This window comes from Betta splendens, chromosome 9, assembly GCF_900634795.4.
Source record: "Betta splendens chromosome 9, fBetSpl5.4, whole genome shotgun sequence".
NCBI lineage: Eukaryota > Metazoa > Chordata > Actinopteri > Anabantiformes > Osphronemidae > Betta > Betta splendens.
In genome coordinates this window covers 23,805,462-23,822,876 of record NC_040889.2, presented here as the reverse complement: position 1 = coordinate 23,822,876, position 17,415 = coordinate 23,805,462, and the positions used below count along the sequence as shown (strand labels likewise).

The window sequence follows — 17,415 nt, the reverse complement described above, 5'->3', positions numbered from 1 at the left end:
TTGTGACAACCGCTTTGTGTTTACTTTTATGGTTTCCAAACAGTTGTAAAGCTGAGGGACTTGGATATGCAGACGGTTTAGGCCACATCACAAATGTGGTGAGGCCTGTTCCAAACTTTGGAGTAAACTAAAGTCTTAGTTACATCTGACCTTCCAATGCCCCTCATGCTCACATTAACATTGAAGGCTGAGATATATGGCTGAAATAGCAACGTTCCTAAGGTCTTTTGGAAATAAATACACGTCAACATAAAGCAATTTACATCATCATGGAAACAAACAACAATCTCCAGCTCTCACTGCATCAGTAACTGAACCACCGATGCAGTTAGTTCACACAGCTCACCCTTCAAACCTTTAATTTGGAAAACCTTTCCGGGATCCGCAATTTCCTGCTTACTTCATAATTAGTTTCATTTCTTAATCATTCTTTAATTAGTGCCAAATTACTACTTTAATTTGATGCTACTCAAACACACTGTTGGATGTTGTCGTTTTATGAACACGGTACAGTGTGCTTACCTGTGGATACAGTGTTGCCTGTTCTGCCCACCTCACATGCTGGTTTTGAACACCATGATTTCATTCAGTATAATTAGACAGTTCTATTTTCTCTTTAATAGGTACACTGTTCTTTAGAGGTCTCGCTTGGGGATTTGTTATAAAATCCTTCTACAATTAGACTTAAATTAGATAAGACGTGAACCAGGAGACATCACTGACACAGTTGCCTCTCAGCTCTTCTAAAAATGAAATGTTCTCCTAAAAATACAAATAGAGACATACATGAGGGACACCGTCATGTCCTGACGTGTTGTGCCACCTCTCTAACAGGCCTTTTCTTGGGTTAGCAACCTAACCTTTCCCACACTAACGTGTTTCTAAGTAACATCATCAGTCACAACGTATGCAGCCATGTATATGGAAACATTCTGTGTGCGCATGTGTGTGTGTCTCTCCTTGGTGTTTACATTTTTCAGATGTTAGTTTTGTGTTGTTGATTTAACCCAGTCAGGTGCAGTGAAACCTAATCCGGATCCGCTTAATCACTCGTGTCTGCCTCATAGGGGAACACCGTGATGGACTGCTAGACAGATAGGGCTTGTGAAAGCACATTTAACTCTTTCACTCGTGTGCCGTTACCATTTCAAGGCTCTCATTCTGTCACAACCGTCCGTCACGCTTAAGCCCACTACACATGTAAAGATGTAAGATGCACAAAAGATTAGAGGCCTTTCAGTGTCTTAGTGTAAAAAAGCTAGAGGTTAACTATCCCAAACATATTGACCCTTAAAACATTGACAATCTAAAGCTCGGGTATGACATGAATAATAAGTTCTGTTAATGCATCTGTGATTTATGAATTTTGTTTCTGTGATGGTCACACATTATCAGCAAAGCGACATAGTTAAAAGATAGTGTCAAGGAGAAGTGCCATGAAATCAATGACACATTGATTTGCTGTTAAGCGCTGTACAACCTCTTACAAGCGTGAATGTCAATAATGCGCTGTGCTACAAGTGGCATCTCCAGTGAAGAGGCTTTTGTTCGAACCTTCTGACAGAATAGAATATGAAATGGATGAAGCGAAATGCACGTGCTAGCATTCAAAGAGTTAACTCCTTGCTGGGCTTCATAGCTATAATCCCCTGACGACGCAGAGCTTCCAACCTGGATAAAACAAACAGGGTGTGGGCCCCTCATTGTCGGGATCGGATGAAAAGTTTGTGTGTTTGTACATGCTCCCTTTTCTAAGACAGGACAGTACAGTACACCTGGATATAGTGTGATGCCACACCTGCCACACCTGTACCCCTGGAATGCATTAACCTCACGTGTGTGTCTGCACATGCAGGTACTAACAAAAGTTAAGCATACTATTACCTGAAGAGCTGACTGTATCCACGAAAGGGAATTAGTTCCGTATAAATCTAACTTATTCACATATTTTCTCTCCCTTCTAAAACAATCAGGTGAATCCTATTGTTATTATAGTTATAATAGAGTCAGTATATAAATTAGACACGTTTCATGCAAAGTAAGAATTTAAATATGCAAAGTAAGAATTTAAATATATAATACTGAGACCAGAGTTTTACGGTTTCACCTTCACGGTGACTGATTTAAGGAAGTCTGCTCCTCTGTACATGTTGATAGACAGGAAACACACACAAACACACACCTGAGGATCTGAAGTTCCTCTTCTGAGTTCTGCAACTCATCAGATAGTCGTCTCCACCTCAGCACTGCCTTCAGGTCAGACTGTTCTTCTGTGTCTTGTAGGGAGAGCTGGAGGCAGAGAGTTATGGCGATGCAGAAGAAAACCGTTAAGGATGAGCAAATAATTCAGCAGAAGAAAAATTAAATACACAGAGTTTGATCAACAAAGACAGAAAGAATCAGAGTAAATGAAAAGCTAAATGCACACTAATACGATGATAAAAGCTGCACTGACTGCAGCAACTGTGTCTTATTGATTCTGGCAGCAATAACAGTTCTGCTTACATCTATTTCTTCAGAACCTAGCTCATATTATAAATGTGACAATAATAAACAGTGCAAGCAAAAGAAAAACATTAGTGTAACTCTAGATGGTGTGGGAAAGCTAGGAGATGTGCACATCAAGTCCTGGAGGGGAGCTGGACGCCTTGGTTCTGTTGTTTATCGCTCGTGTTCTGCTGGCATGGCTGATGACTGGCACAGGTCTCAGAAACCACCAGCACAAGACCTTTTGTAGGGTTGGGTTTTAATGGTTTATTCTGTGGTTGGACAAGAAAAGTCTTTACCCGTTCATTTTGTTTGGCCAAATCCTCGGACATTTCAAGCGCTGTTATTGTTTCTCGTTTGAAGCGTCTTGAATTGGAACGCAGATTGGCATTCTCATAAATTGTTTTCTTATGTGCTTGATGTATGGTTTTACTACAGTAATGTAATAGCTAGCCTCACTTGACATGCATTACAACCACAACAGTAATATTTGGAAATCCAGGAACACGCTTTGGGGAAATGGAAGGTTGGAATGTCAACTGTGTTTGCATGATACAGTATGGACGAGCGTGCGGCATACTGCAGTACAATCATGCGTGTGCATACAAATACTTAATATTTGCAGAGATTGCTTTTTAAAAGCTGATTACAAAGAATATAATGATTTCTTGCTGTTGACAACCTCCAGATGTCCAGCTCACCTCACCATCTACCGTAAAAGTCTTCCATACGCCACGAGTTAAGTCACTTTCATTTAGGGAATGACTGTACTGTACTTGTTGTGCTCGAGCCCAGATGATGTCCTCCAGGTAGGTGGCAAAGCCCTCGCTGATCCACTCCTCGGTCCAGTCTCTGGCTCCAATGACCAGGCCAAACCAGGAGTGGGCAATCTCATGGCATATCCTGGACCCACAGAGCGACAGGCCGTCCTCTCCAGCCCCAGGACTCCCACAGTTCAACACGCTCTGGGACAGGAAAATGATATGGGGGCTGGGGAAGGCAATCGATAAACAAGAGGGTTAAAGTCTGACGTACAGTAAATCGCAAAAGGGAGGAAAGCACTAAGAAGTATGTGAGTGGGTTGGATGAACTGAAGGAAGCAAGAGTGAGTAAAACAAGTAAAGTAAAACATTAGGACGTTACTGAGGTAACGCTCCACCTACAGCTACATGCGTGTGCACTAATGAGAAGGGGAGTTACTGCCTGTTCCTTTTGTCCATCTCCTACATTATGCTCTGCCTACTCATCAAGCTTTCATGCCAAATCTAACTGCCCTGTGAAACACAGCAAAAAAACATCATGTCCTTTACCGACGATGGTTACGATAATACAATAACAGTGTTTGCTGCTCTGTGGGGACACACAATGCACAGAGCTAATGCTATTATCAGCTGACTTGCTGACATAGCAGAATACAGCAGATGTTAGTGTTAACCCGGTACAACTCGCTAATTAGCACGATTCGTAAACAGTAACCAAGAATTGATTTAGTACTTAGTCATATGTCTAATTATTACTCAGATAAATATTGTCGGCATCAGATGAACAGTCAGGGGATGACCCACAGTCGATGGTGATGCTGAGGAGAACACGTATCCATGTGTTTGTATCCGATTGTATGGATGTTGTTCAAATATTTCAGTCTGGACCACAGTTCTAGGCAAATGCTTGAACATAAAGTCTTGATTTGACAGAACGACTGTAATGTTTGTAGTCTTCCAGCTTTACATACAATAATACAGCACATACAACTTTTTTAAGTCAGCACTGATAAAACAAGGCCAAAGATGTTCTCTGTCAATGCAAAGGTCAAGTCTGGAGGCTTTTCTGGAGCATTCTTTACTTCTTCCTTATGTAACAGGCTCTGGTTGCCCTGAGGGGCTCGGGACTGACTGTGCGTGAGAAGCAGGCTATTCTTCAACAGAAGAATGGGAAAGAGGGGGGTCACAGAGGTGTGGATGAATGGTGTCTCTCTCCTCCGGCCCATGTAACAACGCTGGACTGTCTAGAGTTTCACACTCTCTAGATCTTCAATGTCGCAACCACTGTTGACCTGACACTGGTGGAAGAATTTATGGCAAGCTGCAGGTCTCCGATAAAAGCAGATCTTCACACAATCCTATCATCCTGCTACAGTGACATGCATTGAAGATGCCCACGGTACCAGAATTAATTCTCTGCCTGCATTTGCATGTTAACTCCCTGTAAACGTCGATCTTGTCTAAACGTTGTGCTTCCTCCCCGTTGCACTCAAAAAGCGGATCCACGTCTCTTTGCAGCGGGTATAATTACGTCACCTGTTGAACCGGCAGTTTGCTCCAACAGCCACATATTGCTGCCGCCGATGAATTACAGCGTTCAGCCAGGAAACTAAAGACCTTGAAGCATCACATAACACAGTAGGTATTTTCTGTCCCGGCCATAATCTAATTATCGACACAAGCTGAGGCAATTAAGAAAGAAAACTATGAGTTAAGACACAGGTTAAGTCGGGTCTGCAAAGCAGGATATTTTGGAGGGAAACAAAATTGGATATTTGAGTGACACAACTGTTCCTTATTTCCCTGAGGATTCCTTTTATCAGATCGAAGGCAAACAATCGCTGTCTGTACTTTAGGAACATGTCAACATCATACAACATGGTTTTAGGGGCATCATCAGAGAGACAGCTTCTCAAATCTAATCCTACGTTTCTCCTGATTACACAAACAAAAGCCTGTCATGGAAGCACGAGATGCTAACATTAGCCATATGAGTTCCTTTGTAGCCTAATCTTATTCCCCAACAATTGGATAAGCATGCCTTTGTTGTCCGTTCCAGCAGTGCGCTTATGTGCGTCTGTGCGCGAGCGAGCGAGTGTGAAACACAAAGACAGCCTTTCAGCGACGGCGCTTGCACATGCTCCTCGGAGGGAGGCGGAATCCATGACTACAGTGACAAATAGTGTCATCCCACCACGGTGGGGATGAAAAACAACGGCATCTTTCATGTGCGGTGATACACTGACTGACGTTCGCTGACGTGAGGAACCTGTCGGGGAAACGAGCACGAAAGTACCCGCTCGCTTTCACTCAAATCAAATTCTCTACTGTGCAAATTAGGCAAACAAGAAACAACTAAAAACTACTGGTGATTACATGAACAATTATTATACGTCCCATAACTTGTGAGGCTACGTCATAATAGCATTTCTAGTATTTCTATACTCATTACGGTCCATGTCTCAGCATCCCATCCTTGTCGACAGCTTATCAAAATGTTACAGGGCAAAAATGCCGGTCACTCATGTTAGTTTTTACCGAGAGATTAAATAATAAAACTTGGGCTCAAGCACAGTAACCTGCAACAGACATGCCCCTTCTCTTCGGAGCGGCTAATATCCTTTTAAATGACGATGATGTTTATTGATTAGATGTGTGATTTAAACTTGGCCACTGACACGTTCAGGCCTTGTACATTTATTAATATTTGTTGATCCTGTCTCGTGACTGTTTTTGATGTTCGCAGTCGCCGTTTGCTTTTTAATTGACTTCTCACTGTGCAACAAATTGCTCTTGGTGTAATGAAGATTAACTGTGCTCTCTACTCTCCTCTCCTTAGTCATGTTCCTCCAAACAATACATGAAGGAAATTAAATTGCAGTCTCTGACATTTAATTGGATGCCAAACATAAATTTTAGTCTCTGCTGTTAATTACATTTCTTGTTCTTCATCGCCTTGTGCTCCGTCTCAAGGCTTGGGGAAAATGAAAATACAATAATGCACAAACAGGCTGGCGTTCAACATTTATATACTGAATGTAAATGCTTATAGTGGTAAGAATTTACACCCAGACGCTGATAATCAAAACCGATCACGATAGGAAACAGTATGAATATGCAGTAGAAAAACAGACCGTACGTGACCTTTCTGATTGCTGAACCCCACTGGGTCCTAATGCACAAAATTAACACTGATGAAAGCCCTCCTGTGTTGTCTCACACAGCAACCTCACGACTTTGAGCGAGCCAGGGTGACTTAGCCCTGAGCTTCAGAGGTGTGAGCCCGGGCAATTCTTCAATTTGGTGGAACACATATTGCTATAGTGTTTTGCTCCTCTATCTGTCCATCCATTATTCATCCATCCATCCGTCGTTGCAGTAGGACATTTTTTTCCCAGCGGGACACTTCCATGCATAATGCAGCAGGGGTCCTATCATAGTCCTGTAATTGACATCCCCAGTCCGGCTCAGCTCATCGCTGGTGCACAAGTGAAACATCCCCATGAGACAGAGGGACAAGAAAGAAGATGATGTGTGTAGTGTATGTGTAAATGGGATAGTGACACTACGGAGCAAAGTAACAGATGGATATCAACAACATAGAAAGATAAAAAAAAATGAAGGAGACTTTAAGAAGTGAATGAAAGTGAGAGCACCCTCCTGTCTATCACCACAAGTGATGAGTTTTGCTCTTTTCCCACATGAAGCATCAACTCCTTGGTGTAATAATTGTCCAACTGTTGAACCAGTGTGACTCAGCAGAGTTACAACACTGCTAGAGAAAATTCACATAACTGCCTACCCATCCAGAAACGTACAAACAAACACCTGACAAGACACAATGACAGGTAAAGGCAGAAAGGTCACACACAAGAAAACAGGCAAACAAAGCACAACTTTGTCTCTTTGTTTCCATGCGAGCAAAGGTTGGAGGGCTGGCTTTTCAGCTCACGGGGAGAAGCTTTGCCTCCTGTCCCTCCCATTCAGACTGAGTCTGTGGGCTATTTTAGACACAGGGGCCTATTTTACCAAACTCCTACCAGCCTTAGTTCTTTTTTAACAAGTCTGACTTCAAATGTCTGGCATTCCAGGCTGGCTGCAGATCAGCTCCCGGCTCCCAGACAAGGCCCCACCAGGCCAAGTCAAATGCCACTCCATGTAGGGCCTGATCACATGAACGGGGGCCCCCAGAGGACGACCCCACCCACATACGCTGCATCGCATCAGGGACTGAAAATAAATGGCAGAAAAGATATCATAGGTCATCAGGCGTAAGAAGGCAACTCAGCTTCTTGAGTGTGGCGCCAATGAGGCTTTGCAGGAGAAATAGGAGGCAGGTCTGAAGGTTAAATGGTTAGTTGTTGTCAAGTGCTTAAAGTTAAAAGCCCGTACAGATACTTGCCTCCAAGCAGGTCAAAGTTGTTTCACACCGATAGGATCCGCATAGAGGGGCAATAAAAACACAAGATGCAGGCATAACTGAGAGCCCACGTAAGTCACAACCACCGACATGAACGCATACTTCCAGCAAATCCACAGCACTTTGACTCCATATCAGCGAAGTGATAGCAGATGTTTGATCCATCCTCTCATAACAGTACACTACAACAAAGCACAGTCAAGTTTGTTCCTTGTTTAGTACGGTCCAAAACCTGATGTCATGCAAGTGGAATGTGCTTGTGTGTGTGTGTGTGTATGTGTGTGTGTGTGTGTGTGTGTGTGTGTGTGTGTGTGTGTGTGTGTGTGTCAGGGCAGATGCTGGAGCACCGACTAAAAACAGGGGGGTCAATTGTTTTTGCATACTGTACGTCTATAAACTCAGACTGGGTGAGGAAATGTTCGTGTGCCAACCCAAAGAGGCGAAAATACCACAAACCAAAAAATACCACTAATTTGCCAAACACTGTCGTCGCATAACAGAATTGAAATACAATTTAATGGGATTATTATAAACGCTGAACAAAGCGTTTTAATGAGCACTAATGCGGCGTGGTATTAGTTCATCTGGCTATAGCGAGCCTCCGTCACTCAGCCTACGGGGGGAATCAACGAGACATTTATGTGACATATCCCACATTCCTGTACTATTGTAGCTATTTGCATGCAAACCACATCACTCATCACGGTGCACTCAAAACCCTTTTTAGCTTCCACTACTGCCTCACTGAAAAGGACAGGACAAATCCATTTCACAGGATTATAATTTGAGACATTTTCATGCCTGGAGGGTAATGATCAGACTAATTTTTTTTCCCTCTCTTATGTAATGTAAGAGAACGCGGCCGTGAGGAGATGGAAAGTGAGACCGCTCCATTCTGCTCAGCTGCACCAAAAGTGTTTGACAGAACGGAAAGATGGATGATAAAGGCAAGATTGAAGTGAAATTAGCCAGTGAGCACAGCTGTTTCAAGCTGCCACCTGGCAACTGTCTGACAGGAGAAGCTACAGTAAATAATAAATACACTATAGCAACTACAAACACGACAGCAAAGTTGGACAAAATTCTGCATTCTGTATATCTTTTTATGATGTGAATAAATAATATAAAAACCCAAGCTAGTCTCTATCTATAGTCTCTATTACCTGTAGTCCCAACTCTGCTACAGAAGCTGTATAATCGTTATACAATATATAATTTATAATTATCATCATGAAAGGTGGGAATGAACATGAACAATACATTGGCCAAATTAAAAAGGTGGGATCAATTCATTATGACTTATTCATGATAGTTGTATTTTTTATTTTATTTTCAGTTTGAGGATAAATAATTGAGTCAACAAACAGAATGAACTAAGAATTTAGTATTATATTTGTATTGTTACAGTATGTGATGGCCTACATGTACATGGATCGGAAAAGTCAGTATTCACCCTCTGGACGTCCATTAATGCCTCTGACGTTTGATAATATTCTGTCTTTTATACACACAGCATATGATATCAGGTTGAACCTAGAGTATTGACAGACAGACTAACAAGCCAACGCTGCCATTCATACAGCCGTGCTCCAAGTTAACAACAGGGGCTAAGAGGCACATAATGCAAACGCGACTGGCAGACGGCTTTGGAGAACAGCTCTCTCTCCCCAGGGCTATAAGCAAACCCAGACATCGGAAGCATTACCGCTGAGCATTTCACAGCACTTTGTTTCAAATGTCTCATTTTGGCCAGTTCAGCGCAGAGGTCCCATGACATTAAGCAGCCAAATGAAATTACCGCCAGCCTCTAGGTTCCACTATCACATACACACCCCAGGATTCAGACCAAGATCAGCGGCAGCGCCCTGTACGCAACACAATGGGCCAATCCATCACTTCGGGGAATGGGCCCTGTGGACTCATGCATTAGTTAGTAGAATGGGTGTGCCATGACAGGCGTGTCTTGCCACAGCCTCTAATCCAAAGTTATGGCACAGTGTGTCTGTGTTACTATTAAATGCAGCGCTATATGCCAGCTGTTGCTAGCAGGCTGACATCTGAGGGGAGTTCACGCCAACAGGCCATCACTCACCAACCACTAGTCAGGGCACTTAGCATAGCTCACAGAATTATGTAGGTACACACAGCGTTGTGTCCCCATTAATCAGGCATTAACGTTCAACTTTAAAACTCATGCATGAACGCCTACGAGCTTATAATTAGGTGTGAAACTTTCTTCTCTCACGCAACGCAAGAGTTAAGAGGCGGCTCCTTCAGCAGTGAGAAGGTACTAAAAAGGAACCAGGTAAATCTATACTGCAGATAAAGTGGGGAAGTTCAGAGGCCCACCAGTGTTCTTCAAAGGAATGTTCTTTCAATAACAACACAGCAAACCTGCTATCTTCATTATAAGAACAGAGCAGGGTTTGACCATGCGGGAGAGACAGGAGAACAAGACGACGTCGATAGAAATAGCTCGCGGGGTTTGAAGCAGCCTCGTGTGCGCTCAGCAAGAGGCAAGCGGAGAAAAAGAAAGAAAAGTCCGCTTAAAAACCTATAGCAATCACATTAGAAGTGCACTGGACACTCCCTCTTCTTCAGTCCAGGTGCAGGCATGCAGAGCTGGGCTTTCAGCTTGTCAGGCTCTTTGTGCGGCCACAGAAGAGGGGAAGATCCACTCAGGACCAAAAGAAAGAAACACCTCATCCTTGACTATTTGATTAACAGCTGTCTCCTGTGCCAAGAAAATCTGGCCCCCTATGCACCCCCGCCCAACCCCCCGCCGCTCCCCACCCGAACTCTAAGACGGGCTGGTGAAAGAGCAAGTCTGTGTCGCACACTTCTAGGGTTACTTCGCAGTTCGAGTTGGAGAGGAGAGCAGAAAGGCAAGAAATCCACCGAGACATCAGAAGGAAGACGGGAAGGACAAGCAGTGGGAGTACTGGGAAGGAAACGGAGTAATGAGGAACAGGGAAGGAGGGGATGGGGCGGGAGGCGCAGTTTCGTATTAGGTGCAAATTGATGGGAATCAAGGTCGACGGAGCAACAGAATGAGAAAGATGCTATAAAATGGGATAGGTTCTCATTGTCTTTATTGTACACTTGGTGTAAATGTTTTCTTGTATATGACTGTCAGTAATAAGAACAATGTGATTTCTAGCTAGTGGATTAAAGTCTGGTCCTATAAAAGACAAAAGAGAGCTCAGGTGGAAAAGCTAAACAACACTATCCTGCAGGGAGCCAACTCCTCCTGGCACTGGGCTGCACTACTTCCTCCCCACAGGGACCAATGGCCTATGCAACTTCCTGCTACCAAACCCTTTAAACAAACTACACAGTCAACTCAAGTCTAGCTGAAAATCCTCCGGTGCCACTTAAGAAAGGTCAAGAGGTTCTCACCCGTCATAACTTTGACCTAGTGCCTGTGACAGTTATACGGCTGCCTAGTTTGCCTGGACTGCAAGTGGAACTAGCAGTTTAACTACCCAACCTTTTTCCCCCTGACATTATTTATGCAGTCACCCCCTCTGAGGGAAGAGTTGGCTGTGGAATGCTTGTTATTCAGCTAAAAAAGAAACTTTATAAGAAAGTGTAGCGAAATGTGCAGAGAGACACGTTTAAGCTTGTTCACGGTGTGTGTGGTTTTATCAAAACACACACTTGCTGCGTTGACTGTAAGGTCTTGTTTGCGCCTGTATACACTTATGTTGCCATGGCGGTAATCAATATGTCTGCACCACTGTCTCCAAAAAGTAAATTCCAAAATTCCTGGTCAATGATGGCAAATTACAAAGCAATTTATAGTTATTATCTTGACATAGTGCACATATTTAGAGACAGGAACACTTTTCTGTATCACTGCGTGTGACAGAACCAGTGTGAAGTCACCATTATCAACAGCTTGTCAGATGTTTTTTTTTATATTTGGCCACGTTGCAAACGTCGCAAAGTGCGACTGGACTTCAAGTCCAGCGGTCCTGCAGGACCCATGGACCTCAGCTTCAAAGACGCAAAGGAAACGCCGTGCCCTTCCTGTCGCTCCCAGTCAGAATCAAATGACGTGGCCTAGATGCAACGAGGAGATTACACATCCAAATAAAAACAGAAATGTCTGAGCTAAGGGAGACGAAAACAGGCATGAGCTGAAGCAGACGTTTACTAATGCGCGTCATAACAGCGGCCAGTTTGACCATGACACGTTGGAACAGATTCCCTATGTTTAGAGTTTCGTTATAAGATTCCCATGTCCTGCAAACACTCAGGACAATGAGCTTTTTATATGGCTTGGAGACTGATGGAACTTTCAGGGGTTTCCCAACTGTGTTTACCGACACCTCTTCATCACTCATCCACATTCCTCCATCAATGTTTAACCACGGTGTATTTTTCTTTCTCCAACTTATCAATTTTATTGGTAGCTTGGGGACAGTTTAACACAGCAGTGCCTCTGCATTCCACTCTCTCATTGCTGGGTTTGCACAGGAACCCACAAAAGTGTAACGTTCAAAGATAGAGAGAGGCAGACGTTAATATTTGGTACATTTGGGAAGATGCCGGTTGCAGGTTAACGTTCATCTGTTGATATCTTGGACCGATGAGGAACTCCTGAAGCCAGAACATAACAATTATACTCAAGCGTATCAAATTGATGCTTTCGTTGTAACATTAGCTAAATTAAAATTCATTATGCAAAATCCCATGAACTGACTGGCTGGATGCCTGGTACTGTGTGTGTGTGTGTGTGTGTGTGTGTGTGTGTGTGTGTGTGTGTGTGTGTGTGTGTGTGTGTGTGTGTCTGTGTGTTATACGTGGCACAGCCCTTGAACGCAGACCTGCCCTTACTTGACTTCTTAATCTTGGGTTTCCTGCCCTCCCTCTCCGTATCTCAGTATAAAAACTTCACACCACTGTGATTCCACCCCTGCTTCGCCCCGGCCCTCCCTTCTCCCCGTATCGCACTACAACAGTTTCATGCCTCTTGGCCACGGCTCTCTATCCACAGCCTTCCACTCCTGCTGTTTCCACTAGGGCACTGTACAAAACCTGCGCTTGGCTTGCTCCCAAAGACGGGGGCCCACATACCTCCCAATCTCTAGATTAAATAGCTCTATTCTCTGAAGTCCTTCCAAGGGCTAATGGCTTTTGTTGCTGGGAATAATCCACACATCCTCTCCCACATCTTGGGGGTCTGCTGGCCTGTCGCGAACTCTGTCTTTGACCTCTTTATCTCTCACTCCTAGTCATCTTAATCTAGACTTCCATTCTGGTTGCCCTCCTGGTCTTCCTATGGCACAATGTGGTTAACTTCAGAGGCAGGCAGGACCAAACCACCCGCGTTGAAGGGGGGCTGGGGGTCCACTGAGCTGACAGTGGGTTTGGAACCATGCAGAGTTTTATAGAGCAACAGTGCAGGTGCTGTCTAAAGGTAATGAAGGCCTAAATCTCTTCTCTGTCATCTGCGGCTAACTGGAGTCTAAGCAGTTGGAGCAAGGGGGATAAGTGCCTGGGAGCTATCATCATAAAGGGAAAGAAAACATCCGATAGGCAACAGCCACAGAAGAACAGGCTCTGTGTTCGCACTTGATGTCCAGTCAAAATAAATAGAGCAGGGAGACAGATTTTCACAAGACGAGGGGAAAGATTTTTCCTCGATCAAAAGGGCTCTCTTTGTATTTGTAGTGAAGTAGTCAAAATAAATATGCTAAGTTGAGAACTAGGTCTAGACTGTGACCCTCTTGTCACCCTCCGTGCTTCAAAATACTTCTGATCGAGGCCACTCCTGCTTAGAACGTCAGAAATGTACGCAGGAGTAAAGTCAGGTATGAGCTCATATCCTGTCTGGGGGACTGTTCTCCAGGGAGGCCATTGGGGGAGAGGAGAAAGGCAGACGGAGAGAGAGACTGTGGTTGCAGACCGCAGACGCTGGGAGAAGGTTCACCAAAAAGTTCTAATCACTTTACTTTATCAACACAACAACTCAGTTACTGCCTTTAGTTTGCTCCAATCTTTTCTTCATTCAAACGGCTGCTGGGCCTAATTCATATGTACAGGCAAACCGCATATCCGCTGGAAGTGCCACAGAGAAAAGTAATAAAGCCTCATTTCCAGAGAAACTGTCACAATGTTTGAGGCCCGACGGAGTCCAGGAAAGGGGAAAGGAAAGAAAGAACAGAAAACAAAAGGGCAAAGAACAAAAACAGAAAGTCAGGACATGAAAGAAGAAAAATAAGAGTCATACTGTACAAGTGACTGAAGGAGGACAAGCTGTTTTCAGGAAGAATAACAAAAAGCGGTGGAAAATAAGATAAGGAGGGTGGGGTAACACGGAAAGGGGCTAAAGAGAGGGGCAGTATGCGGGCGAGGAGGAAACAGAGCAGACTTATCCCACTCATAGGACAGCGAATCTGTCATCCTGTGGCTTTACACCCAGACCTCCACTACAACCACACACAAACATACATCAATACACACGGCGTAGAGTCTACAGACCACCTGAAACCTCTGCCGGTTAAAAAAAAAAAAAAGACATAACACAGCAGACTACTGACCGACTAGCTAAGTCCTACATTCAGGAAATGAGATGAGGAAAGAAAGGAGATGTAAGAAAATCTGACACCTGGTGATTCAGCATGGCAGCACGCAACCATGGGAAAAGGTCAGAAAAGATACGCAGTCGGTCAGTGTTGAAAGCAATTATGTTGGAGAAACAGTGGACATGACAGGTGACTGGACAGAGTTTAGAGGAAGCTGGACTCAATTTGGTGTTCAAGAGCTTCACAAAACCAGATCGTATGACGTATGTCAATATAAAAAAATGAATCTGTTATTCGATAAACAAGATAAGGACTGGTTGTGGTTTTATTATCGAGCAATGCTTCTATAAGCATGATGACCCCAATCAGGCATGACCAGAGATTGGGAAAGTGGGACCAGCACAATGTAAGGAGGAGGACATGGTGTTATGACTAATTGGTGTATGTCTAAGGTAAAAGGTCTTATATTTTATTAACAAACTACCGTCTCAGCTCTTCCCCTCTGAGCTGTGTTCCTGCTCTTTCTGCTCCTTGCTTTGGTTTTACTACTCCCATCAGCATCTGACTCTCATCAGCATAGTTTCCAGGCTCAGCAGGCAACATGCTCACTGAACAAAGCTCGAAAAACCCACTGTAAAATCTGCCAATTGGTAAACAAACAAATTTAGCCATTAGCTAGGGAACATAATGAAGCATTCAGCAGTTCTGACCCAGATATTACCCAAAAAAGCTGGTGCAGCCCAAAACAGAGCTAAAAGAAAAGCGAATACTGGAAGGTAGGTTCATTAAAGCTTTTCACCATTATTAACACAGTTTTGTAGCTGGAATCTGTCTTTCCTAACAGCATATCCTATTGTACACAATCTACACATTACACCCTTTCACCTAAAGACATGAAGTAGGTGTCGGTACCTGGCCATGCCAAGACTGGAGAAACCTGCTGGGATGATGAGAACATCGAGGCGTGAAAAGGGATGGACCCCTAGAACAGCATGGGCCGCAGCCAGACACCGGGGCAGCAGCTTGAGGACGGCCGTCTGCATGGGGAGGATAACAATTATCTGGGCAGCTGATAATAAAGATCACTGACATGGATGCATTCCTCTCTTATAGTTCATTTCATTAAGATTATCATTTAGAAATTTGCTTTTACACTCAGTATAGATCAGTATAAAAATAGCCAAAGTCTCAGTCCTTTCCAATTCAGTCAAAAGGCAACAGCTGAGAACCTCTGGCACACTGACACGATCATAAGTGATTCTGTCTCTTCTAATCACATAAAATATAATTAGCTTAAGTCTCAGTGGGTCACTGTCAGCACTCCACCTGGGCTTTCTGCAGCAAGCACACAGGGCCAAACACACGGTGAGGAATCACCCGCTGGGACCTAGCCGACTGCTCAGCAAATCGGCAAGGGTAGTCACCATGGGAACAACCGATGCCGTCATCCACCATGCCTGAATAATCAGTTACAGAGAGCCCCTCATCCTCAAGGGAACAGTAGCAGAAAGCTGGATCTGGGCGGGTGGTCTGGTCTCCGCTGCAGAAGATTAAAGGGGGGAAGAAAAGTTTAATCCAAGGTTAATAATGATGATTTAATGAATTTCACTCTGCAGAATACACAGCTCTCGAGTTGGTGAACTGAATGTGGCAAAAACGTGTACGCTAAGAATGGAAATTAAAGCAATGGAAATACCGTATGGACTATACACACGTCACTAAGTAAAACCACACTGATCCCAAAAATACCAAGGCGCTGACATGCAATCTCATTCACTCTAAATCCAACATCCAGCACTAACTCCATCCTCAGCATCAGACTGCTTCCAAAGGTTTGGAGCAACATCCAAGTTTCTTTCCAGCCATTCACTGAAAATAAAGGCCTTCCTTGTAGCGAGAGATTCCAGGGGCCGGCGGCAGGCTATGGCTGGACTGCTGCTAGAGGAAAACCGTGAGGGGAGGAGGGGGAGGAGGCTTACTGGAAACCACTGGCAAGGTTTCCAACCTACTGGCCAGTGGAGAGGAAGACCCCAGCCCAACCCTGCCCTGCCCACAGTGAGCCAACCCTCTCCACTGACCCGGCCTGCCCTTTAAATCGTTTACTTCTATAAAAGCTATGTCAGCGTTATGTCTTTTTCCAAAGATCATTTGCGCTGGGCACTGAATACAATGAACTGTGGTTCAAGCTTTAATGCACAGTGCTTGCCCTTAAAAGTGATTGAGTGCTGCTACCCAACTTCACCTGGACCACTTTGTTATGGCAAAGGGAAAGTTTCAACAGTGAACATTAAAGGAGCAGACTTGGGTTAAGAACAACCTGGAAAAAAGTACAAGGAGAAAAATAATAAAATACCTGCAGGTCTGGAGTGGAGAGCCCTTTACTACTTCACTGGAGGAGCTTCCAAGTCCAGGCAAAAGCCCAGCTTCGCTCCATTCCCCTGAACCAATCCCAGGTTTGTCCATCTTACTACATTCCACGCAGTCCCTCACACCTCTCGCCGGTGCTGGAGGGGGTTCTGGTGAAACTTGGCACCAGTGGCCCACTGCCAGGGTGAAGGTGGAGGCAGGCATCGGCATGGTGACGTGGTAATGCCATACTGAAAACGCTGCAGGGAGTTGTAAAGGGAGGATAAAAATGTAAGCACAGAAAAGCAGGGTCTAAACGACACAATAAAGACATGGAGGAAGAAGTCAGTCCTTATCCTTTATCTTCCCAAACACACACCTCATCCACCAGCAGCAACCAGCTAAAAGACGTTAAGGAGGCTTTTATGTCAATTACAAAGTGTTAGAATTCTCCAATTCACATCATTAAATTGCATTTTCAAATCAAGGCGGTAAATATATATGTTGCATCAAACAAAAGCCCTTTGAGGCAAACTTGATTTGGGGCTTTACATCCCCTGGTTGTATAAAAGACTGACATGAAAGACTTACGTGTGCCCCCGTCCTCAGTCAGCACAGCCTGGTCCTCCCCACTCATCAAAACCACACACTCACTGGGGGCCCGTACTGTTGCCTGCCATGTTGACATGGCAACAGGCGGCTCCTGGCAGGGGAAGAGGGCTCGGTTGTTGATGGGAGAACCGGCAGTGTAAACACACACCCTGGAAGGGTAAACAATGGTAAACTATAAACAACCCCCTTTTCAATGCTCAAAGGATCCACACACAGAACCGAGCACAACAGCCTGAGGCATCTCTCTGTGAATTAA

General features: G+C 44.3%; 1 protein-coding gene across 5 annotated transcripts in view; it reads right to left on the bottom strand.

Moving 5' to 3' along the window:
- aopep (aminopeptidase O (putative)) overlaps positions 1 to 17,415 on the bottom strand; it is a 53,432-nt gene that overhangs the window by 33,953 nt on the left and 2,064 nt on the right. For all 5 annotated transcript variants that reach the window (XR_008695755.1, XM_055512078.1, XM_055512079.1 and 2 more), the window contains exons 3-8: positions 17,139 to 17,308; positions 16,555 to 16,807; positions 15,528 to 15,741; positions 15,114 to 15,238; positions 3,264 to 3,477; positions 2,183 to 2,289 (exon numbers count right to left, since the gene is read on the bottom strand). Coding sequence is in view for 4 of the 5 variants with exons in the window: in XM_055512078.1 (XP_055368053.1) it covers positions 2,183 to 2,289; positions 3,264 to 3,477; positions 15,114 to 15,238; positions 15,528 to 15,741; positions 16,555 to 16,807; positions 17,139 to 17,308 (1,083 nt within the window). In the remaining variant the exon portion in view is untranslated. The remainder of the gene's footprint in view (positions 1 to 2,182; positions 2,290 to 3,263; positions 3,478 to 15,113; positions 15,239 to 15,527; positions 15,742 to 16,554; positions 16,808 to 17,138; positions 17,309 to 17,415) is intronic.